Source organism: Dermacentor silvarum, chromosome 6 (genome assembly GCF_013339745.2).
Source record: "Dermacentor silvarum isolate Dsil-2018 chromosome 6, BIME_Dsil_1.4, whole genome shotgun sequence".
Classification (NCBI taxonomy): domain Eukaryota; kingdom Metazoa; phylum Arthropoda; class Arachnida; order Ixodida; family Ixodidae; genus Dermacentor; species Dermacentor silvarum.
The window spans coordinates 115,682,366-115,708,384 of record NC_051159.1 but is presented as its reverse complement, the minus strand read 5'-3'; the positions used below and the strand labels follow the sequence as shown (position 1 = coordinate 115,708,384).

The following is a 26,019-nucleotide window of genomic DNA, read 5'->3' as shown; positions in this document are numbered from 1 at the left end:
TAAAACGTATGCATAAAGAAGACTCAGCAAGCGTTGTTTGAGGCTTCTGTGCAAAACGGCGATGGTGTTGGTTAGGGCTGATTTAGCTGGCAGATAGCGCCAGCGGTTGCTATCTTCTACCGCCTCTTTAAAAAGGGGGTTGAACAGGTGGAAAGAGGTGCGACACTTCCTCTCTCAGAAACGTGTGTTTTGGGAAACATTACCTGTTCCGCACACGCTTAAGGAAATTGTCTTCTGTGCGAAGCCTCAAGTAGAGCGTTACTGTTTTTTTTTTTTTTTTTGAAGTATTGGCAGGCCCAGATGAACTGTTCCGCGTTAACAGGGAGGGGGAGGGGGTGTTCGGTTGTTCGCGGAACTAGTTCTTACTCTATGAAACAGCGTATAGCTTCTGCATGACGCATTCCTTAAACCACTCCTGGATGGTGAGGTTACATTCAAGGTGCTGAGCAGTCTTTATATAAGGGGTGATTCATTGGCAATCTTAATTTAATCTGCTGCATCATTGCCTGCAAATCCAACATGTGGCGGTATCCACTGAAACTTGAGAATGACATGCGTATTGCTGAGCTTCTCAGCTAACACCGATGACTGTCGGCCGAACTTGCTGCCATACAATGCACGGGATAATTGTTGGAGCACCGCTGGCAAATCCGAAAGGATGATAGCGTTCTGAGAACGCGTCCTCAGTTTACGAAGCGCTGCAGTAATGGCGGCTCTTTCCGCATTTTCAATAAGACCAACTGATCCAGAGGGCCAGATCACGCAGATCTAATGAAGCGAATCTAATAAAGCTTGCTCTTAAGAGGAAGCTTTAGCTCGGGCCCAACTCCGATGCCGCCTATTCAAACACATGTAAAACGCAGAAACGATTTTCTGAGATAACCATTGGGCCGATTTTACTAAAATTTGTTGCACATGAGAGAGAAAGGTAAAATCTAGGACGCGAAATGTCGATTTCTGGCCTGCATTATTTAACTGGAATTTTCAAGTATTGGTACGTTTGAAAAAAATAGAAGCACGAAGTTTACAAATTCGTAGCTCTGCACCTATATAAAAGATATCGCAGGCCTGTGAACGGCATCTGTTAGAGCATTCAAAGCAGACAAATTTGATATGCAAATTTATTCGTACGTGAATTTGTTACATTGTTTACAAGGATTTTGCACAAGTTCTACACACAAAATAGTTGCCTATTTGTAAAGCCATGTAGAATGTAGCAATTTTGTACACTTTATATTTACTATTCGGTGCAGTTTACAAGATTGTGATATCATGATTCGTAGCTGAGTTAGAGTTGTAAATTTGATAGCTTCGTTTTCTGAAGTTCTGCTATTTTGTCAACTTTATTGAACAGTTGACGACTTAAATAAAAAATCGCAACCAACAGCCACTAGAGTTTCACTTTTCTTTTAACTGCAACAAACGTCATCAAATGTGGTGCAGTGGTTGTCGAGAAAAACGAATTCTCGTTTTACATGTATTTAGATAGGAGCACCCAAGCCAAAGCTTCCTCTTAAGGCGGTGGCCACACCGCCAGCAACTTTCAACGTATTTCACTTCACCACCTGTTTGCCACTGCCTCCCACGGAACCATTCCCATTCTACTACACTCTACGAACTCGTTCAAGAGAGACGATTTTTAGAAGAGCATCATCTGAAAGCACTAATAAAACATGGGCGCGAATGATGACCCAGTAGCACAATTCCCAGTGAACCACAAATATCCATTGGATGTACCACAAAAGACCAAATATCCAAGATATTTAACGACGTCCAGTTTACATCTATCGTACGTTCGACTGGTACGTGGCAGTCAAAGGTCATCCAGAGGACGTCGAATGTCCTTATGATTTGGACATCTCTTGCACATTCAAAGCTCTCGTGCATTGATCGTACATAGTGCGTTATGAGTAGATGCACGCACTATGCCACAGAAATAGAAGCAAATTGTCTCTAATGCATAACAATGGGAAGCTAGGAGAGCAAAATCATTTAATTAATTATTTTGAAATTTAGCACGACCTTTGCTCGCACTGTTGGAGGTCTAGTAACGTTGCTGCCGGACACCGCGCGCAAAAGCCAATACTTTCGCCATTTTTTTGCTATGCTTTCGGTCTCGGTTACGTCATTTTCTTTCTCATACAAAGATGCTTTATTTTTCAGTTATATCTATTAGTACACTGTTGAAAATACGTAACCTTTAACTTGCTGATGAAATACGACAATTTATAAAGAAAAAAAGAAGCTTGAACCAGCTTGAACTCGCAATAGCTCTGACTTCGCATCGCCACTGATATCAATTCCGCAACACGCGCCTCGATGCAAGTGCGCAGCAATGTTCCGGGCGTGAGCAGCGTGTGCTTTATTGGTGTCTTTTCGATTTTTGTGCGGTTGACCATGGCCCAAGTACGTGTATACTAGGCAGAACTGTACAGTTGCGTGCTGAAATTTCGAGCTGTGCTTCTGACTGCTATTTGTGGTACGTTTGTTCGCCTTGCGGAGCGCTTACGGGAATACTCGGGAGGCAATGTTTTGATGGTTAATTTTCGCACATGTTTGTATCGCTTGGTTTCCTGCGTTCCTCTTCAAGTGTCAGGGATATTTCTCATTTGCAATGCCTATCTCTAAGTCTCTGACAGCATTATGTTATTGGCACTTTTGTGATCTGAGAAGCTGCTTGACTAAGTTGCCTATCAAGATGAACATTCCATCTCTGGATTCTGCTTGCGTGGAATTTATTTCACCATATATTTTTCAATGCAGCTAGAAAGTACTGGCTTTCTATCTTGAATCCGGTGGCCGCAGAAGCAAGTGCTGGCAAGCAGGCCATGCGCTTTTGGTCATTAATTAGTATGTTATACTACCTCTTACTAATCAGTTTCATTCTATTTAATTATAATCGTGGCACTGTGCCTACTAGTCATTTTGTGCCTACTCGTTGTGTTTTAATGAAGTTTAATTTTCAAGAATCTGTTTTTGATTACGTTTTTTTTTTTTTTTTTTTTTTTTGATCCGCGTTTAAGCTGTTTGTATACAGCGAGAACATGTAATGAACAATTTCAAACATGTGCGTGGCTGGGGGCCGATCATTTTTGTAATAAAGCTTTATCAGTTGTATAAATAAAAAAGTAACATTGGTATGACATTGTGAGTTTCACTGGTGTTCAGTAAGCAGTGAGTTCAGTAAGCACTAGGTAAACCTAGTGCTTACTGAACTCACTATTTTTCATTTATCCATTGCAGGATTTGTAATGATGCATAATGATCAGAATGCGGATTTACGGTTTTGTTAGCACAGTTTTCGCATTTTGACGAGCGCTAGAACTATATATAAAAGTTGACAGTCACTTTAGCGAACACTGAAGAGGACGAAGGCAGAAGCCTGCGCACTCACGAAGCATTAATTAAATTATTTGTCATTCTCATTCGCATGCGTTGTTACTTCTATTGTTTTCTTCTACCAAAGTTGTGGGCTCGAGTGCCTTAATTAACTTCGTCATAATTAACACCAATGGTTGCGGGCTCTGCTCCCACCAAAGGTCGAGGGTTTGAGTGCCTTAATTGTATATTAATTAACTTTGCCTTAATTAACACCAAAAGTCGTGGGTTTGACTTCCACCAAAGGTCGAGTGTTCGAGTGCCTTAATTAACTCTGCCCTAATTAACTTGCCTTAAGTAACTTCGCTCTAATGAACACCCAAGGTAGTGGGTTCGACTCTACCTTCACCATGTCAATTGGAATCCAACTTGGAGATAATTTGGAGATGTGGCCGATTCGCCCATCTCTCCAAGTGGTTTTGACTCCCAACAAAGGCCGTGGGTTAGAGTGCCTCAATTAACTCTATCTTAATGAACTGTGCCTTAATTTGCTTCGACCTAATTAACACCAAAGGTCGAAGGTTCAATCCCCAATTTTGGTGCCATTAAATTTTGGTGCTGCAACGCTGGACATCGGATTTTTCGACCATTGAGCCATCTAAGGATTTCACCTTAATAAGTGTTGCAATTTATATTTTCACATTCACACGTTTACACGTTAACAAAACATTTCAAGCAAAGTCACCAGCTACATGCCGACAATGGGGGTAACTGTGCCATTAGTGTGCCTCAGCAGATGTACCATCGAGGACAAATTAAATGCGAACAGCGGAGTGTGTGGCCGAAGCATAACTAAAGATATACTGTGCATGTCGTCGGCCAGTCGTTGTGCACGTGCGTGGGGATGTAGTTCTCGAGGAAGAGTGCAGCGCTGCTCGCCCTACTGCGATAAACGTCACCCGTATTTTGTCCGAAAGTTGTTTTCTCATCTCTCCTCGACAGTGCCATACCCACCTGGCAGTACAGTGTTATGGTGACTAGCACCATCGCTACATCTGTAGTGTGATATAGCTGGCATGCTACCCAGCTTGCTAACGTGCATTGCTTTGCTTTTGTTACCACCATCAAAGCTGACAGTGTCTAATCGTAATTTGAATAGCACGAAAAATGTATTGCATTGGATGCGCAACAACAGTGCTAGCCACCTTAAAAGTAATCACAGATAGGAATGGCACTGCAATAGTGGGGTGAGAATACAAGCTTCAAACAAAATACAGGTGACGTAATACGCACTAGGACAAGCAGCCCCGCACTCCGCATCGAAACCACATGCATGTACATGTGGTACATGTGGTTGTACATGTAACCACATGCGTGTAAAATGATCGCTGGCCGACGCCGCAGACTGTGCTTTTAGTTACGTTTTGGCCACACACTCTGCTGTTCCCATTTCATTTGTATTCAATAGTACATCTGCTGTGGCACTCGCAGGTATGCAGCTCAGTATAGCGTCAGCAGGAAATATCCACTAGATGTTCTATGGACCTCCTGCATGCCCAAAAAGAACATCTATTAGAGGTTACTTATGTCCAGCTGCGACATCCTTTCAACGTTAGAGCAACGTGATCTGGATGGGACTTAGATTATCCATGGTACGTATTTGTAATGTTGTTTGGATAAATATAGATATCTATAGGATGTGTGCAATGTCTCAAACATGATGTTCTATGGACATCTATGGTACATTAATGGTTCACTGGGTTTAGGTCAGAAAGTTAGGCATTCGAGAACTGCGTGGTTGCAATCATAACACTAGTTTACCAAAACTGCTCTTTTGTCGCAATCATGGCCAAGTTTAGGCAAGTCAGAGGCTAATGGACGTTCTTTTTACCCCGATGTTCCTATTTCTTAGCACCTTGCTGCATCCCGGCGAAGCTCTCATTTCTACCACATATATTATCATTAAAAACAAAATAATGCAAGATGTTTTAATGTCCTTTTTGCATTGTCTGTGGACAGCTGTTTACGAAATCTTGAGAAAAATTAACGATGGGGTTTTTTTATTTTTATTTTTAAATAGTGCTCATTTTCGTGAAAACTTCACATTTGAGGCAAACTGTAAAAATGGACATTTGTGCTACAGCAACAATATTCGGCACAATTGTTAAACAGGTTAAGGTCTCATAGCCCACCAAATTTCAAAAGGCTACGTGCATTAGTTTAGTAGTTAAAAATTCATAAATATAGCAAATTTCGAAAAGTGTAGCAAATTAAGAATTTTTTCTAAAACACTTCCGTTTTGCACAGAAGCCTCAAACAACGCTTGCTGACTCTTCTTTACGTATACGTTTTACACAAGAAAATGCATTCTTTGTAGCCGTAATATATTGTATTTCACATTGCTGTGAATTTGTGAGAATGCCCGGTGCGCGAAAATGGCGCCTGCAACTTGAAGAATTTCGATATTTTTTTCTCCTAAAGTATCCATTTGTCAAAGAAGGCAAGTTCACTTTCGTACTACCGAGTGATATGCGCACAAAATATAAAATATTGAATGAAATCTAAAATATGAATTTTTGACCCGCGTTGATCTCTCGTGGAATCACTCAGCTCCCAAATTGATAGTATGCGCAGAAGGCCGTGCTCGTATTTAGCGCCGAACTAAGACTAACGAATCGCCCTTGGCGCCTTTACGGCTGCGCGACGCAGGAAGCGCCCAAAAAGCCGCCGCCGCCGAAGCAGCCTCCCGTGAAGAAGCCGCCTGCAAAGCCACCTGCAAAGCCGTCTATGAAGCCGTCTACGAAGCCGCCTACGAAGCCCAAAGAACGGGAGAAATCACAACTGCGTTCGGTGAGCAGGCACAGAGAAAACATTCCTTTTGGTATAACCAGAAGAGGCGCCAATAACAGGGCGAGGATCGATCCGGTCTGTCACGTGAAGAGCGACGCGCACGTAGGCCTGACGTCAGACGAATCGCTATAGCAGGTCAAAAGAGCGGACGACAGAATGGACCAAGAATGCTGTTCTGAAAATTGTTAAGGTCCACCGTGCTGTCACATTCGCCGTCTTGTCAGCTCTGATTAGCCCACCCGGTGCCACTACGTTTCTATGATTGGTTCAAAGCACCATCGGGGTGGAGCTTGACAACATGGCGGAATTTTAGTGTCCAGGGGCCGTATTGTGTAACGCTTCGGTTTTCAAAGAATTCGGTTTGCGCGCAGCGATTGGTCGCCGCCTGGGTGACGCCATAGCTTCAGGGCGCGAACACATTTTTTGATGACGTCACGCACATGTCAATCACGCGGAAAGCGAATTTGTCGTCTGCTACGAAGCGAAGCCGCGCGCGCTGCTTCGGTCTGATCCGAAGCGCGGTGTGCCGTGTGCAGAGGCATGCCGTGGCCGTGTGCACGGGCGAGATCGCGGCACTCGGTGCAAAATGACGGCGTGTGCGCTGTCTGTGGCGCCTGTTATCGTGTTTTTAGCGAGCCTCCGTGATAGACCGCGACGACCTCGACGTCGACAAGACACTTTTGAGATGACAGACGAGGAATTCAGGCGACAATTCAGATTCTCAAAAGAGACAGCGCTCCGACTGTGCGAGGAACTTGAGTGTGTATTTTGGCCGCAACGCGAAGCTAGCGTACGACGTCCCACCTAGCGCCATAAATGGGTCAACCGAAGTAAACAAAATTCGTTAAGTCACTCACCGCCAGTACAACTCACGCACGTTTCATAATGAAAAATACAAACCTCATCAATACCATGAACAAATCATTTTCATTTACCAAGAAGCGCTCGTAAATTGCTATATTTTTACTCGGTTTGTGACGTTCACTGCCACAAAAAAAAAAAAAAAACTTCGCGCCTATTGGCCTCTGTCCTTCCACTTGTTTTCATTACGTCAACGGACCGGACCGCCCCAATGTGACGCCACCGCCAAACCGAATCCTTCGAAAACCGAAGCGTTACAGAATACGACCCCAGATCTGGATTACAAAACGTTGGCCAAAACGTACTGCTGGGCTGATTGGTTTGTCATGCATTTCCCTGGGCACCATTTGGAAGGCAAGCACGGAACGCGTTATGCTCACGGAATGTCAGCGCAGAGCAAGGCCCACTGGGCAGTTGATCTTGGCCATGTGACTGGCTATAGGCAGCTCTGTATTAAAGTCCCTATATAAGAAAAGTACCGCCATCTACTCTTTCCTCCGCAGCCTCCTCTCCTAAATCGCTTGCTTTTTTCTTTACTTTTTGCTTGTGAAAGCCAAGTCGACAGTGGCGCACCTAGAAAGTCTACGTTGAAGCTTTCAGGCCAGGAGCGCGCCGCCGCCGGCGACTGCGGCTGCGCAGAGGACTTTCAACATGGCTCTGAGGCGGAAAAAACATAAAATATAAAGAAGTGAAAAGCGCGCGCTATCATCGTCCAATCGGAGATACAGGAGAGAGAGAAGCGGCGTTTATCAAAGGATGGCGGTACTTTTCTTATATAGGGACTTTAGCTCTGCATAGAAAACCAGCGCTATCTAGGAGGCACTACAGCAATTTGATTGTCCTACTATATATGATGAAGCTGTCCGATAGAGACGCGACGGAAAAGATATGATATTTAAACGATGACACAGGCGCGCCTATATCAACACTTGATAACACCCGGCGCATCTGGCCATGCTTTGTACGTAGCAGTTGACCATTTGGGGAGCCAATACGCACACACGCCCTAGCACGTCGATGCGCAGTCAGGTCACGCGCTGGGCAGATGTGCCTCTAGATGAGCGGCGAATTTGCTGACGCGAAATGAAAGCCTGTCCTACTAAAAACTGTTTCCATCGCTTGCTAGGCTGTTACGGCGCTGGTTGCCTATAGACAACAGCCGACGAAAAATACAACTATGCTCACCCAACTTCAAGTAAATTTTGGTGTATTAATGTAAACATGACTGAAAAAAGCTCGCCTCAGGCTCGGGGTACCTCTGCCATGAGGTAGCGCCACCTACCTAGCCACCCAAAGGTCGCCGTGTTCGAAGTCATGGCGTCACTTACATAGACTGCCGGCCGGTACATTCAGTGTGGAGAGCCAGCCGCGCTATCGGACGCGCTCATTGAAGTAGCAAAAGCAACACTTGCTGTGCAAATACCAGCCCAGCTTCGTGTAGCCTATCACGTGACACACAGGTCCGAAAAATGTAGGAGGAGTGCTTACGTCAGGTCGTAGACGCCGTCACGATGTCCTTACTCACAGCCTTTAAGACATCACTGGAAATGAGCTGGGGATCAGTACAGCTGGATTACGCGCAGCTTTCCGAACTGCTAGCTGTGTGTCATGATGACCGCCGATAACTTTAGTGTTTGCCCCTTGCACTGTAGCAGAGCATCTGACATCACGACCCATTCCCACAAATCTCACCGTCATATAACGCTTTTACGTTATCTCCTTAGGTCGATTTGCTCATACTGAAAACAGGCCTTATCATCAGTCAGTTTTTATAGTTAATATACAAACCTGAAGCTAGTACGGGTAGATATTTAGAGCGCGATTCGCTTCTAAATTTTCGCAATGTTTCAAATCATTATAAACCAATTTTAAAACATTGCAACGCTAGAGGAGGAAATAATCAATTCCCGATATACTTTAGTCAAAACAGAAGCGAAAACAAACCCATGCATTATAGGTGCACCAGTCGCGGTCAGGGATGCGCTGAACTGGAAGTTCCTAAAGCATGCATTGTGAAAAAAAATGAAAGACAAGCTATTGGGAGTGCCCAACAATGAATACGTGCTCCCTGTAAAAATTTGAAATTGAATAGGTGTAAGGACTATATACACAAAAGTCAAACGTAGAAAGACCCCGCTGTTACTTTTTAGATTTAATTGTCGATACTACAGATCACATGATCCCTCGAGCACACCCACTGAACTCCCGTGGCTACTTTTGTCTTTTCTACGCGCCTATTTTCAGAGCTTGCGCGGCCAGGAGACCCGGTTCGCCGAGGAGGCAACCGTCAGGGAAGTGTCCGCAGCATCAGCTGGTGACACATTACGTGAGGTGAGAGCGTTATTCGTGTTTCAAAGAATGCAAGATGACTAGGGCGCAAGTTGTTGTCGCCTCACTGTCGAAGGCTTCGACAACGTGAGCGTCGAAGCTCAGTGGCCGAGCTCTTATAGAAGTGAATTTGGCCGGCCTGTGGTTCGTCTGTAGAGTTCACAAATAACTGCAGAGCTCACGCAGAGCACAACAGCAGCAGATACACATTCCACCTCAATTTCCCTCCGTAATATAAACAAAACAGAAACATGGTTAAGTTGCGCGCGCGTTAAGAGGCATATTCGAAATGGTACCCAAGTGAACCCCCGTCCGAGGAACTCGAAGAGAGGAAACTGCTTCGTGTGGAATCAGAGCGTACCCACTATACACTGCTAGAGTGTACTAGATTGGGGTACACTCTAACACTGCCAAGCAAGGGACAATAAGAGAGCGCCTACTGCAGCACGCGATAGAAGCCCACAAACGACATAATGCCACCATGACGCAAGCCCGATGACGCTACGACGGAGACGTGGCGCCTCTGCTCAACATGATTTACTACGGCATTGACAAATGCTGAAGATGAATGCTTTACCAAACATCCTTTGAGCCCCCATGCGATTCGCATGGGCTTATGGTCACTCAAGCTATCGCTAACTTTGGCAATCATCTCTGATGGTCTCTGCAAAAATTGTTTGCTTGCGTTTCGGGTACAAACGTAAGACCATACTATCCACCTGTGTAGTGCTCAGTTTGGGGCCTCTAATTCCCTGTCAAAATGGCTAAGGAACGTCTGATGGTCTTCTAGACAGAAAAGAAGGCGCGCAGCGTTAAGGTACGAACCTCGATGCAACTCAGATGAAACAAAAGAAGTGGACGAAAGGCACTTCACTCTAAGTGGTGCGCAACTTTTAAGATTATTAGGCCCCATAAATAGTTACGCCCTATCTCCGTATCTTGGCAAGCAAGGATGACCATCATAAATTTTGCGCTCAATTTTTTAACGCTGCGCGCCTGGTACTTCCTTTGAGGAGCATCATGCGCCCATCTCAGCGTGCCTTAGCGTTTCTGATAGAAATGTAGTGAGCGCATAGAATAAAATAGAGGATGTACACTCATGGCTGGTGCATATCATTATGGCACACTGTAAACCTAAAAGGCTATCCTAAGGTCCAGCCTTCGTCAGTGTCCCCTTTACTTCTTTCTGGGGCTTTACGTACCAAAACCAGTTCTGACTATGAGGCACACCATAGTGGAGGGCTCCGGATTAAGTTTGACCACCTGGGGCTCTCTACCGTGCGCTACAACGCAAGCACACGGGCGTTTTTGCATTTCGCCTCCATCGAAATGCGGCCGCCGCGGCCGGGAGTCGATCCCGCGACCTCGTGCTCCGCAGGCCTTAGCTGACTGAGCCACCGCGGCGGGTAGGGTTTCCTTTAGGTGGCTAAAATCAATTATGTCCGAAAATTCTTTCACACGATTTATTATATATATATATATATATATATATATATATATATATATATATATATATATATAAAAGTGACTGGATTTTTAAATGGGCCAAGCGTATTTAGAAAAATGAGAAGCACAACTTCGCGGTTATCTTAGGTTTATTTACCCAACAGTTTCGGTATGTGGACCGACCTTTTCCAAGAGATCTTGAAAAAGGTCGGTCCACCGACCCCGAAACTGTTGGGTAAATAAACCTAAGATAACCGCGAAGTTGTGCTTCTCATTGTTCTATATATATATATATATATATATATATATATATATATATATATATATATAATGTGCGCGTAATTTACGCCTTCTTTGTTCATTCTTTTCCTCTAAAAATCATTGCCGCAGATCTTGCCTCCTTCCGGGGGGCTCATGATAAGGGTTAGGATAATTATTGTCATATAGGAAAAAAAATATGATTAACAACATGAAAAAAGTCGCAGTATATAGTTCTGCAAATTTACTTCCAGCTTTCTCTCGAGCACAGAAACTTTCCGATTCGTACAAACATGTTCCACGTTGCGTGTGTCGCAACCGTTGCCGATGCGTGGCGCTGCAGGACTTCACCAAAACCGAACAGGAAGGTACGGAAGAAGGCACTCCACCTGTGCTGACAGAGGAGCAGCGCACGCTGTTCTTCGACGACGGCCGACGGCGCATCGACATCGTGCTCGCCTACGAGCTGGCCGACAACCCGCTGCACGAGCGGTACCGGCGAATCTTCCACGAGAACATCGTCGCCGAGGGTCTGGAGATCGAGATCGAGAACGCGGAGGTCAGTGGACACCCAGGCCCGTGTTGGGTCGACCGTCCCTTTTATATCTCACTAGACAGCCGTATAAACGTTGTTGGGAACTGGTTCCCACGAGGCACGCTGGAGGACAATCGCAGCGACAGTGTCAACAAGAAAGAGGCTGAAGTGCGGTGCAAGCCGGAGTTCTGGTCCGGGTCTACCACACACCGCTTATTTTACGGAGTGATATATAGGAGATTAAGTCTTCTTATTAAGTCTTCTTATGCATGGTGCTTGCAGCCACTCCATTTCACGTAATAATAGTAATAATTTTAGGATACCAAACGTTTTGTGGTACGAAAATCTACAACGTAGCTAGTTAAACACATTAAACGAGGTCCACATCCACTTAGGGTCCTTCGTTTTCGGGTTTTGTAAATTTTGAAATTCGGCAGGGATAAATACGGTGTTATGTTTAACGAGGAAAGCCGGGGAACAATCGGAGCATTTTTTTTTTTTTGGAAGCTGAAAATTTTGTTGTCAAATCCTTCACAAACGATTAACACAAGCAGTAATGTGGTTTCGGACGCGGACGTTTCACGTAAACAAGCAAAATTGCTCACAGGAACACGAAATTAAAAATGAATCTGCCCGCAAATAATGTGACGAACTCATCTAAGTGAATGTTGATTGGGTCGGCATGAAAGCATTATTAATACTTAAAAAAACGCAAATGATAGAGACGTATTTGACGACGCTTTCTTTATTTGGTTCTTTCCTCTTGTTTACCAAATATGTAGAAATAGTAGTGCACATGGGCAGGCGTCGCCAGAGATGTGATGTTATTCCTTATCTGACAAGTCCTTGTCGGAGTACATTATTATATGCATTGTGAGCATTTCTGTGTCCATCCAAGACCTGCCGGGCCTTTGGCCCTTGTCTGCTGTCCTCCTTTTTTTCGTGGTTTTCGCCATGAGCTCTTGCAACAAAATGAATAAATACCAGCGAGCCCAATCGCCCAGCTTTCTTTGAGCGTAGCACAGTTTAAGTAAACGTCCTCTCACATTCGCTGGTACCGTTCGCAATGCAACATCAGCGCTACGCTAGCTTGCTAGCGCATTACCGGTGTTTACATGTAAGCGACGTGCCGGAAATGTGATGCAATGCACCCTTGTTGTATCCATGTAAACGCGGCGACTAAAATAAAGCAACAAGGTATCCTTCACTCAATGTCACCAGTCACTGATTATAGTAAATGCACCGGGTTTCGCTTGAATAATAACCTCAAAGAAGCCCTACACCATGTCCATTTGAGCATAATAATATTAATACAATATATATTGACCACTGGGTCATACAAGATAGGCAGCGCTCATTATATCTAAAACACCATAAAAACAACATATACGTACGGTATGTTTATATCATTGAAAGTTTACAAAACCAACAAAACAAAATTCAGAGAAAAAAAAGAACAATACATAGCCTGCCAGTATTTATGAAAAAGCGAAAGTCGATATGGATCTTTGGAGCTACTCCCTGGGACCGGGAAACTTCATAATGACAAAAAAAAAAAAAACAGCACGACAGCCTGCGACTAACAGAAGCGACCAGTACTGTAATGCATGCCAGTTTACCTAGGCGGTGAACTTAAGCCATGCATGCTCTCGCACCAGTTACCAAAGCAATCCAAAGCTTTATTTCGCACAATGTTTTCTTTTGTTTCACTCTTTCATAAACGCATCGGCCCCGCTGCGACCCCTGGTGGCAGGACTCCTTTGACGGGTACACGTACTTCGTGAAAGTGCACGCACCGTGGGCCGTGCTCACCAAGTATGCCGAGCAGCTGCACCTTCGAATGCCTGTCAAGGTTCGTCGACGCTCAAAAATAAGAACCAAACAATGGCCCTCGCACTCGCTATATCCAATCTGCCCGATTCTCCTTATAATTTTTTGCATTCTCCGACGCAGAAAAAGGGTCCAGCCATGGCGTTCCCCAAGATTAAGATCAAGCCCGGCGAGAAGCCTCTCTTTCCAGACATGAAAGCCGTGAGTCAATTCCCGTGGTCGCGTTGCCGCGCTCGCGTCAGTTGGCCTGCGTGTTGCTAGATAAAGCAATGGATGCGGATGCAAATCCAAGGTGCTAGATTCATATATGCATGAAATTAGCACACGTTTTCTCTCGTAACTATTCGTTCATTATCGTTTTCAATGCCACCTCAAGGCACAGCTACAATTGACAAATAGAATAATTCTGACAGAAACACTACAGCGTTGCGTGACGAAAGTGCGCACACCCATTCCATATACAGGGTGTTTCAGCGAACACATTCAAAATTTATTTAAGGTTTTCTGTGGCAGATAGCCCAATTCTAGTCAATGAGCTGGTCTACTCGAAGAGGCGGACCTTACTAGCAAAAGAAAGACATGCATAATCGACTAATCAACAAAACCTCACTAATTATGTTTTTAACTAATTACTTTATGGCCCATATTGCAATTTTCGAATTGTAGCCGTGGAGCTCCCAAGTCGGATACACTTGGAATTAATTCTCAGGACGACACCAGTTTCGAGATATTAATTCCCGAACTTTGCGGAGAAATGCATTGGCGTTCCAGTTAATTTTGTGCTTCAATGCATAAAGCGATGTAAACTGGAACGCCAATGCATTTCTCCGCAAAGTTCGGGAATTCATATCTCGAAACTGGGGGCATCCCGAGAATTCGTCCCAAGTGGATTGGCCTTGCGAACTCCACGCCTACATTTTGTAAATTGCAATATGGGCCATCAGATAATTAGTTAAAACTTAATTAGTGAATTTCTGTTAATAAGTCGATCGTGCATTTGAATTTCTTGTGCAAGGAATGTCCGCCTGTTCAAGTAGACCAGCTCATGAAACAGGCAACCTTTAAGAATTTTTGAAAGTGTTCGCTGAAACACCCTGTATAGCTGCAATTTCCCGTACTTGCGGCGCTGCAGTCGTGGTGAGGCGAAATGCCTGTGCCTTTTCTTCCATACCCGCGAGCAATGACGCGGCGTGGCGCAGAGATACCCAAATTTATGATCCCCCGCGCTTCACTCGAAAACAGTCGCACTTGCAGTTACACAGAACCTTTCACAATTATTGAATCACCACACAAGTTATAAACATCTGCTTAGTCGCTAGATGTACTATCAGCGTCAAATGAAAGCCGAACAGCGGAGCGCGTGCCACAAGCATTAGAAACAGCATAGTGCGCGCCGTCCAGTCATCAGCGCAGACAGGCCCACACATCCGGTTTGGTAGCACAGCGCCACCCCACTGAAGTGCGATTTTTTTTTTTTTTTTTGCCTGTGTTCCCACTCGGATTTTTGAAAGGAAAAAAAAAAAGAAAACAGAAGCGAAAATTCTGCAACATTCAGAAGCGCAGGTTTCGCTTCTGTTTTCTTTTTATATGTTGCAGAATTTTCGCTTGTTTTCTTTTTTTTCCTTTCAAAAATCCAAATGGGAACACAGGCAAAAAAAAAAATCGCACTTCAGTGGGGTGGCGCTGTGCTACCAAACCGGATACCACTGTGGGGCCACAATAAGTATGAGGTGGTGCGTGGAATCTGGAAAGGAGTAATGGTGCCAGCGCTAACATTCGCAAATGCCATTATATGCTTAAAATCGGATATATTGGCGGGTTTAGAAGTTAACCAAAGATCAGTAGGCCGGTTGGCTTTGGGAGCACACGGTAATACGACAAATGAGGCAGTGCATGAAGACATGGGTTGGGCCTCTTTTGAAGTCAGAGAAGCACAAAGCAAAATTAGTTTTGAAGAAAGGTTCAGGAACATGGATGAAAATAAATGGGCGGCTGAAGTGCACAAGTATCTCTACATGAAAAGCGTGGACACAGAATGGAGGAAGAGGTCAAGGAAGTTGGCAACCAAGTACAGGATAATCGAAACTGTAAATAGACAACCAGGGGTCATCAGAAAGAAAGTGAGAGAAATAGAGACCGTGAATTGGATGCAAAGAATGGAAACGAAGAGGACAATGGAGATTTACAAGAATGAGAAGAAAGAAATTAGAAGGGAAAATCTGTACGATAACACAAAGGGCAGTGCCTTGCTATTTGAGGCTCGAGCCGGTTGCCTAAGGACGAAAACATATCGGAACAAATATTCGGAACTAGATGAGACATGTGTATGCTGCAGTAAAGATCCAGAGACCACTCAGCACATCCTAATGGAATGCGACGGGATCCACCCAGCGAGAACCGTAGGTAACGTGCAACTCCCAGAAGCGCTTGGGTTTAAAGTGGAAGGAAACATAAACAGATCAGCCGTAGAGATCAGCAAGAGACGATTAGAGTACTGGTGGAAAAAAAGCAGGGAAAAGATGGATACGACCTGATCTCTTAAAATCATAGGCAGCGGTACAAGCTAAATTTTTGAAAAAGGTATACAAAAATGCAAGATAAAGAACATGTGTAGTATACCTGATTAAATCAAGCAGGCTAGGTGACTATTTGTCGCCACCCCGTTTCAAAGGGGATGCCAATAAATCATCATCATCATCGGATGTGTGGGCCTGTCTGCGCTGATGACTGGACGGCACGCACTATGCTGTTTCTAATGCTTGAAACACGCGCTCCGCTGTTCGGGTTTCATTTGACGCCGATTGTACCATTGAATTGCACTCCGATGTTTACTGCGAGCACGCTATACCCTACCAATTCTCTATCGACCCCTTTTCTGCGCCTATCATGGCCAGTCTACGTTTCTACAATTTCTCAACACCATCATCGTCTTTTCCTTCCCACACCCTTTCCAGCGCACCGCGATTGAGGTGCGGAACATCTAGTGAGACATTCGATGGTGTCCGCAATTCACCCCTCAGCGACGACTCCATCAAAACTAACGAAAACCTCGAAGGCCATGTTTTTGCGTACGGTAGGCGTGGAAAGCGATAGCGGAGGCTGAGCAAACATCATGACCAACATTTTTTTGAACGTCACCCATAAAAGTAGTTTTTTTTTCTCCTCCAACAATAACCTCCTCCTCCTCCTCTTTTGGCTTTATTCTTTCCTGTCCCGGTATAGAGTAAACATGGCCTAATACTATTCTGGTTAACCATGGAGGAAGCAAACCAACTAGTAGAGAGCATTGCGTTTCGCAGCCAGCCTTGGCAAGCGAACTCCCCGTGAAGCTATTTTCCTGGTTTGTTACCTCGCAGTATTGGCCCAACACGTGACCTCTGAGACATCCAGCGCTGAAACTTCGCGTGCCAACAGCATAGGCGTAACACGCAGCCTAGTGAGCGGTGCAAACAGTTTTCAGTAGCACATGCTGCAATTCCGCGTCATCAATATCGCCGCTCATCTTGACGTACACGTGTCCAGATTCTGGCCTCACTGGGAACTGACGCTCTAGAACGCATATGAATTCATGCGCTTCTCCAACGCGCACGGCACCAGAGCTTGGCTGGACGCATAGAGCTAAAGCAAACATCGATACAGGTGCGAGTCTCTTATCATCCAAAACATATCATTGTCGTGCCCTCCCTATCGGATGGTTTCATGAAACTTCAGCTGCACACTCAAACTGCCGTAGTCCCTTCTGGCTATCGCAGGTCCCCCATTAGACGTGAACGTTTGGTGCCTCGCGCTAAGACCTGCCATGCGATACGACGATACGATCCCGCGTTAAGGCCGATGCGTTTTTGGCTTCAGTCGCCTTGCGCGACGCTCTCTCCTGATCTTTTTCTCTCCTGCATGTGGTTAAAAGTCCTTACCTTCCTTCTTACCATCCTCCCTTTCGAAACTCGATCGCAGTTCGAGAGTGACTCTGTGGAGATCGAAGTGGTGGGAAAAGCACCGAGCAAGAAGAAGATGTCCCGGCTCAAGTCTCCCTTTCCCTACGACAAGAAGCTCATCCCCGATGAGAACGAGTTCTACAACGCAGAATTCGTTCGGCAGCGGGAACGCATGTGAGTGGGCGAGTTTTTTTTTTTTTTTTTTTTGGTGTCATGTTCCTAGCATAGCAGTATTTAAATTTTGAATATGTATTACTTTTCTCCTACTGTATTTTCTCTATTTATTGTTTGATTGTTTGTATCCTACGATATCGCCAATGCCCTATGGGTGATTTTAATACCACGAATGACGGATAAGGAATAAGAATCGTTAATTCCCCATTCTCGGCAAAATAGAAATTTCATGTAGAAGTGCATCCAGAAGTCGCCCACCTGCGCACTTCAGAGCTACCTTTAGAAATGTAGGTTGGATCTCTCTTTTTATATGTATGTGTGTGCCTCTGTACTACTAACATTGTCCGCCAGTTATGCAAGTCTTTACTAACTTTACTTTATGAAAAAAAAAACGTTTCTGATAGGACCTTCTGGCAAAGAGTTTAGAATTTGTGTTTCTCAGTGCTCGTCTTAGGAATTTTCTTTTTCCTGATCCCGCAGCGAGACAGCGTAGCCCAATTCCTTAGCGCAAACCGTGAGCTTCAGGAGGCGGATGATTGTTCTGCATATCCTGGTAGCGTTGGCCAGGGTCAGCAAAAGTGAGGAAGCTAGTTTGCTACATAACGTTTACCGTTCCTTTGCGTTCCTCGCAGGTACCTCATATCTAACAGGGACACCTTCTTCTCTCAAGCCATGCGCAGTCGGATAACATGGGAGGTGCTCACTCGGGCCAAATACGACGAGGCAGAGCACCAGAGAGGCGAGTCACCAAGGCCCACTTTGTTTTCGACGAATTCCTGAAAATGCTAGACCGCCCGCCATTATCAATCTTACCGTCACCGTTTTCCAACGGAGATGGTCAACGCAAGCCAATAGAGCTTACTAGTGAGCATGGGCAAAAAAAGTATGCCGGATAGCTCGAGCTTGCGCAAGGCTTGATAACTTGACGATAGCAAGAGCGAGCACAATAAAATGGCGATAATCGGAGCCCAGTCCCCTCAAACAAACATGTGCGCTTGTATTGCTAACTTCCCCAAGCGTGTACACTATATCTTACGATTCCTTGCAGGCATACACAACCTTTTGAACCTCGAGGTCTACCTAGCAGCTTACCCACTGCACGACGTGAGTTGGCGAATTGACTATTTTATATACTGGCCATTTGCGTGCCAAAGATCACAATATGATTATGAGGCACGCCTTAGTGGAAAATATCATAGGTGGACTGTTACAGTAACATCATAGGCGCCCAAGGAAGGGATACGGAATGCAGAGGTCGTATTATGCAACGATTCTTTTAATTTTCCACTCTTTTCGCCGGTCGCCACTGGCTGGCAGGAAGCCACGCCTGCGTTATCGCCGATTCCGGCCTCTCATAGCCATGGGTGATAAGAAAAGAAATAGAATCGGTGGTAAAGAATCCTTACATAATAAGCTCCCAGGACGGCTTAGAGTTACGTGGTTTGACATCGGACTAGTGGTGCATGTGGTAGATCGTTGTGAGAGTCCTCGTTTGCAGCAGACATTATGATGATGATGATGATGATGATGATGAATCATAATCGTGATGATGGTTACGGTTTAGGAGCAAGCTTGCCTGATTCGCCTATGCAGTAACACATACGTACAGTTTGGCTTTCGGTGCAAGTTTTAAAGTCTTAGCTCGAAAGTTCCTCGAGTTCGTGTTGGCGTAGCCGTCCGCAGCGCAGACCTTAGCAGCGCTTCATTGATGGAAGCGCACGCGATGCCGCAGGGCTTTCACTATATTTTTTTTTCTTTTTTGCATTCAATTATCTCCTTTTCCTCGTGTTACTGACCATCCGCTTTCCATTCGCAGGGACCTTTTGGGAAAGGGCGTTACAACAAGGCCCTGGAGACCTACTCGGAGCGCAGGGTACGTTTCGGTATAGTTAAAGTCGCCTAAACAAATTTCTTGCTCTATAATGTGTAGTGCCGTCACAGCGTGGGCGAAGCAATCTGATCCCCAATTTTCGCTTCGAAACCGAAAGGGCGCTTTCATACTGGGAAACAAACTAGGTATTGTGGTCTGCGAACAACACGTACGTAGGAACTTGATATAGCAGTGAAGAAGAAACAATTGTGAGGTTGCATATTCTCGCCCTTATAACTATTGCGACTGAGCATGTGAATACGAGCTAGTGAGTGAATGAGTGAGCGAGTTAGCACGCGGGTGAATGAGTGAGTGAGCAAGTAAGCACACTAATGAGTGAATATGTGATCAACGAGTCGAGCAAGGGAGTGGATAGTGTGTGAATGAGTAAAATAGGGGCACGGAAACTTGGATCTTCCTTTTTTTTTTGCTTTTCTTTTTATCGGTTTATCAAAATTGAAGGGATGAGTAACCGATTCGCTCCTTTGAGAACAAATGGCTGAATTAATGAGCACGAAAAAGCGAACGACTGAAGCAATGTAGTATCTATTGAGGAAAGGATCGAGTTATTGGGCGAGTGAAGGAGTTGGTGAGTGAGCGTGCGCGTAAGCAGGCAAGTTTTCTGGCGAGAGACAGAAAGAGTGAGCGAACAATTGAGTTGTAGTCGAGCAAATGCTCTCTATAGGACAGGTAAGCCTTGGGTAAGGCTTTGCATGGTCCCGTTGAGGAATGCCACATCCGTTCTCTTTACGGTTACATATAGTTATCTCGCTATATGGAAGTCATTTCGCATATGTCACCGGCGTGCTCGCGGTCACGAGAGAAGGTAACGGCCCCCAATTCACCCTTCACACACGTCGCGTGCAGGTCCTGTACGCGGAGTGGGGAAGAGCCCGCTGCTGGTACAAAGAGCAACCTCTCTTTCTCATCAGGTGAGCTTTAATTTACTTATCCAGGGCGGCTGAAGAAGCACTTATAAGTTCTAATGTCACTCACCCTTAGGCAGGGAGTAGAGATTATTAAGTGAAAAGGTAAGTCATGAGAACGCAATAGGAGCGACGGAATGTCAAAACTGTTCATATAACTTCCTTATTGAAGTGTTAGAACACCATGCTGTTGTTTTTTAAACTGGCGCTTTGAATTTCCTAAAACTCCTTAGCTTCTTTTTCTAGAGGGAAATCAATGTATATTATCATTCCATCCAATGTTTGGCAAATTAGTGAATACGCGGCACATTTAGAGGGAAACCGACCACCCAAAGGAAATTTTAGCTTTACCAAAAGAAATATAGGGAAACACGCAAGGTGCAATAACAATTCGTTCCTGTCGGGGAATCGAACCCGGGACCAAAGCGTTTGCGGGGCAGTCGCTCTGCCCTCTGAGGTAGCCAAGAGGCTAGCAGATCGCAGGTTGAGTATGTATGTAATCGACAACTCGCAGCGCAGGGACAGCGTTCTACGGAAATCAGCAGGGTGGAGAAAATTTCAGGTAAATTTCAGTTACACGAGGCTACCACGGAAACCGGTGGCCTTCCTTTCCGTAGTTGCCTATATTTGGTAGGCGTGAAAAGCCGGTGTTTTTGCTTGGAACGTTGCCCAATTACATTTTTTTTTTTTTGCTATCGTAGAACTTTAGCTATTGTTGGCCGGTACGCATAGTTAAGAATAAAGATCTTTACCATTTGCTTATATTTATTGAAGTTAACAGAATGCCGCAACACCGGAGATACGGACGGCAGCAGCAGCGATGATGACATCTTGTGGCAATTTCTCGAACCACAAACAGCCAGAAATGCCGTTTCCTTCTGTTTAAGTAGAAGGAAAAGCGCCGCTTTACATTCATGATACGTTCCTGCCAACACCTTTGCACCAGATGTTAAGTTTCACATAAATTGACTCTGCAATAATATCTTTACGTGCTTTAGAACTCACCGTTGCAAGATGGCATCATGAGCGTTGTTGTTGCAAGAGGCGTTTAGAGTATTGGCGAAAAAAAAAAAACTACGGAAGAGATTGATACGACCGGATCCATTACAGGCATAGCTAGCGGTAAAAGGTAGGTGGAGAAGTTTTGAGGAAGATAAAAAAGATTAAAGAGATGTGTACAAACATGCTAGAATGAAAAGCATGCGTAAGATACCTGAGTAACTCAAGCAGGTTAGTCGACCATTTGTCAACGCCCCGTTTCAAAGGGGATGCCAATAAATCATCATCATCATCATCATTGACGTCCACGCCGCACATCGTAAAGTGTTCTAAGTACACCGACAAGGTAAAGCTGTCGCATTTCAATTTGCGAATGCGGACAAGCTACACAACGGGACAGGCGCCATTCTCGACTATTTACTGCACACAGTCTCATTGGAAAGCTTTCAAATCGGTAACTAGACTGACAATGCACGCAGTCATATTGATGCAGCTAAACGGTACTTGTGATGCCTCTACAGCGCGTACATCTTATCCAAGGGACTTTAGAAAAAGGTTCCTAGTTTCCGATTAAGTATTGCGCAAAACTTACGGCAACCTAATACGATAAATGTGTCCGAACAGGCGCTACTTTGGCGAGAAGGTTGGCCTGTACTTCGCCTGGGTCGGCTTCTACACCACCATGCTGATCTTGCCAGCCTTCGTCGGGATCTTCACGTCACTCTACGGACTCGCGTACATGCTCACCAATAAGCCCACGTGCGTACGAGAACCAGCGGCTAGATAGGTGTAGTCAACTAGTACTTATTTTTTATTGGCTACAATTCACATAGCCTATTAAGGACAGAGCTTCAAGATTTCATTAATAAAAACAATACGGGTGTGTTATTTCCTCAATTAGCTTGGTGTCTTTGTATTAAGCACTAACATAAACTTAGATTAAAGCCCCTACATCTATATATAGGGCGCAAGAGAAAACTAGCAGCATCTGCCACAATGCTAAGTATAGCATGAACGCTATACCTAGCGCAATTTCATACGTAGTAAACCTTGCATTGTTACGTGTGGTATCGGTTGGAGTAAATATGCACCGAAGCGCGCAGGTAACCTGCTTTTGAGAAGGAAGCTGTCTTCCATTTCTTTGTTTGTGTAAGAGGCAGTAGTAGACAATTGGTGGCACGTCTAATTACTGCTCTTGACTATCCCAGTTTTCGCATTTGGTGGTTTTTTTTTCTTTTTTTTTCATCTAGGCGCTGTTATAGATTATAGGTAAGCAAAAAGCGCGGCATCAATCAATCATAGCAGCTAGCGCCGTGACCGCGGTCTCGAGGCGCGATATTTTTTCTCTGTTGTAGCACAGCCGGAGTGGCCGACAGGTAGCACCACTCAAATGACAGATGGTGGGACCGAAGTTCGAGTCCATCGGTGCAAACCTCCTATATATATATATATATATATATATATATATATATATATATATATATATATATAGTAATAAAGCAGAGAGCAGAGGCGCCCTTGTGTATGTGTCGACTGAAGAGCGAGACGCAGGACCGTGCCCCATGACCGCGAGTGAACCCCGTGTCACGGACAGCCCTTGCAGTGCCTTCCTGTACCTAGCATTCCAGCAACGTTATCAACGACAATATACCTCGTCGCTATATATATAGGGTGTCCCAACAATCGTGCATCAAGATTTACAGATATGCACACACCACGTAGCTGGACAGTGACGTCATGTTGTTTGCCATCGCTCGGAAATACTAAGATAATTTTTGCATTCCGCCTAATTAGATAATTAATCATTTATACTTAATGAACTTCTCGTATATTATGATTAGATGACAAACGTCAATGAGAAAATTGTAGAGCAACATGAAAAACCCCCGATAGAGCTTTCTGTCGCTCAATACCTGCTGCATAAAATTGTTTTTCCGATCGTGGAAGAAGCCCGTGAATACACGCAAAATTGCCTCGAGCGGCCAGTCGCGCGGCAATTTTGCGCGTATTCGCGGGCTTCTTTCTTTGGGATTGCTGTGACGAACACCGACGGACGTTAAAACGACTATATACAGTACAGTGAGCCCATAACAATATCACTGCGAAACTAAAGGTGTCGCCCAAATTCGTCAGAAGAGTGGTTGGTGGTTGAGGAGGGAATGGTTACACGGGCAGTACTGAACAGTCCTGTCCAGCATCTGTAGTGGCGTTTGGCCTGAAGACCAAGAAACCCTCACCCCCTCCCCCCTTGCCCCATGAATCCGACTGTACAGCGCACCTGACACTTCCATTTGTCGCCACAATTCGGCTTTATTAAGACATATTTTCTCACGTATTGTCTCACAGAGACAGGTTATATTTAACTGTGGCCGCCTAAAACGGTTACATTGCATACTTATATACACTTAAGGCTACCGATGCACCGGTGCATAGAATAATTAGAGCAACGACACAACACATAAAGGATTAACAGCACGACGCATGTCCTCTGAATCTCTCATGCACCATGCAGAGCTTAACTTTTCCTCCCCTTTTCCCTTCCTACAGCGCAGGGTAGCCAACCAGCCTCAGTCCTGGTTAACCTCCCTGCCTTTCATTTATCCTTTCTCTCTCTCTCTCTCTCTCTCTCTCTCTCTCTCTCTCTAGAATTTAATGTTTTGACGCTTTTACACTGCAATCACCCGGTAGATCTAACGTAACCTAAGCAAGTTTTGTCAAGAAAAAGCTGACGCCGCTTATAAGAGGGGTAACGTGGCAGCCCTCAACTGTGTGACCTCAATCAAGTGATTAAGCTGTCGAGTTCTGCTTTACTGGGGTACTCCGCGGCTCCAACACCAGAAATATCTACCAAGTGGCAGAAATAGCAAACTCTTGATGTGAGCACGTGTTTCTTATATGATTCTGCAAAGAGCATCGCCCGCCTTCACGCGCAAACATGTACAATATATTCAGCAATCTTCTCAGGCTTGCTACATGCATATCTCGCCTGCACTTCTAAACAGACGAAGAAGGTTCATAAGCGATGACTCATCATGCATCAGTGAACAAAAAGATTAAAAACTCGAACCCAGAGTCGAATGCCTATACACCGGTTGTCCTGGAAATGTGTATTTCGTAGGGAGGAGGCGTGCGACCCCAACACCTTCGGGAACTTCACGCTGTGTCCGAGCTGCATGAAGCTGTGTCCCTACGACATGCTCAAGAACAAGTGCACCATCACGAGGGTACGATGCACGCCTGACTTCTGTAAACGAGGTCTGGAACGAGAGATTTTCACACACCTCGCACAACAAGTCTTGCCTGAGTCAGAAAGAAGAGTAGAATGCATGAATTTTGATCAGCTTTCGTGCACTTGTAGAAATTTCAGGGCTAACAAGCCTCCGTAAAAAGTATGTCCAGCTGGCTCTTGCTAGCAATGCGGTTATTGCCCAAAATATAGCTACCAGTATGGACCATTTTACGGAAGCATTCAGGTGCCGCAATCTTGGGCTGATAACGCTGCTCATTTACGCCTTTAACGACGAAGTGTACGTTACTACAGCCGATTCGCAAGCAGGAAAATAGTTGTATAAATGCGTTCAGCGTTTTAGGACCGTGTTACATGACTTCACTTCACATAAAACTTAGAAATTGTTTGTGTAACAGCCCAAGATGGCGGCGTCCATGAATGGAATATAAAATTGTCTATGCATTGGGAAGGCGAAGAACTTAGTGCAGGTCGGGCATGGTTCCTAACTTCATACTTCCGAATAAATGAATAACTTCGGATTGATTGGAGAGATTCCATCTGATTAGTCATGCTTTAATTCAATCGTGGACCTTCTGGAAGAAAAATGGGTTTCCTCGAAGCCCTGAAGCTTCCGTTGTCTTCAAAATGCACGGAGATCCAAACTATCCAATCTTTAAGTCTTAAGTGAGATTATAAACCCGAATGTTCCTTCGAAGCAAGGATACTGAAACTGAACTTTCTTTTATCGGCCTTGTCATGAGGGCTACCAGTTCAATTGAAAGTAAAATAATGTTCGCTGAACTTGAAGGTGAAAGAAAAAGGGGTCATTATTGCGCGATATGGTTAGTTCGGAGTCTTCACATCACAGGGAACAGTCTGAGCGGGCCTAAAGAACTTGTTTTAAGCATGTCTCATTGGTATTCATATAATCGTGATGTCACTAGAAGTCGAACGCGACTCGATGGCACATAAATGAATTCAAGAGCTCGTACTAATTTGATGCATAGTCTTGTAAGATATTCCACGAAAGGGCGACGTCTAGGCATTATCTTTACTGCAGGCAGAACCGGTCGCCAGGACCACCGCGTGGCACCTGCTTGATGAATACCAAAGTTTAGCGAGACCTAATTTAGAGAAATGCACATAAACGGCATAAGCTCAGTCTTACACTGTCATGTTTACTAACACTAATGCGTTTTGAATCCGCTTTTGCTTTATTGAAAGGATCTCCAAAACATTAAGGTGGCATTTCTTCTTGATAACCTCACTTCACAATTTTAGATGAAAACTGCAGGGCGCTGCAGACGTCCTAGTTTCCTTCTTGACCTGCGGGGAAAGTCGCTTTATTGTTGTCGACGGTTGAAGTTCCCATTATCTATCTCAAATGGTAGTTGAAAGGTTTACTACATCCGAATGCAAGGTGACACCTTGCTTCACTTATACCCGCCATTTGGAGACGC

The 26,019-nt window shown here is 44.8% G+C and overlaps 2 protein-coding genes across 2 annotated transcripts in view; both read left to right on the top strand.

The window, feature by feature from the left end:
* LOC119456844 (uncharacterized) overlaps nt 1–18,370 on the top strand; it is a 35,212-nt gene extending 16,842 nt beyond the window's left edge. Inside the window, exons 2-8 of the mRNA XM_049669100.1 lie at nt 6,028–6,168; nt 9,274–9,360; nt 11,405–11,620; nt 13,350–13,448; nt 13,550–13,627; nt 17,381–17,535; nt 18,168–18,370. Of these exons, the coding sequence (XP_049525057.1) occupies nt 6,028–6,168; nt 9,274–9,360; nt 11,405–11,620; nt 13,350–13,448; nt 13,550–13,627; nt 17,381–17,535; nt 18,168–18,315 (924 nt within the window). The 3' untranslated portion in view covers nt 18,316–18,370. The remainder of the gene's footprint in view (nt 1–6,027; nt 6,169–9,273; nt 9,361–11,404; nt 11,621–13,349; nt 13,449–13,549; nt 13,628–17,380; nt 17,536–18,167) is intronic.
* A 35-nt stretch (nt 18,371–18,405) lies between these two features.
* LOC119456842 (anoctamin-4-like) overlaps nt 18,406–26,019 on the top strand; it is a 38,752-nt gene continuing 31,138 nt past the window's right edge. The window contains exons 1-6 of the mRNA XM_049669099.1: nt 18,406–18,418; nt 18,584–18,639; nt 19,352–19,408; nt 20,273–20,337; nt 21,955–22,089; nt 24,449–24,554. Coding sequence (XP_049525056.1) covers nt 18,406–18,418; nt 18,584–18,639; nt 19,352–19,408; nt 20,273–20,337; nt 21,955–22,089; nt 24,449–24,554 — 432 coding nt within the window. The remainder of the gene's footprint in view (nt 18,419–18,583; nt 18,640–19,351; nt 19,409–20,272; nt 20,338–21,954; nt 22,090–24,448; nt 24,555–26,019) is intronic.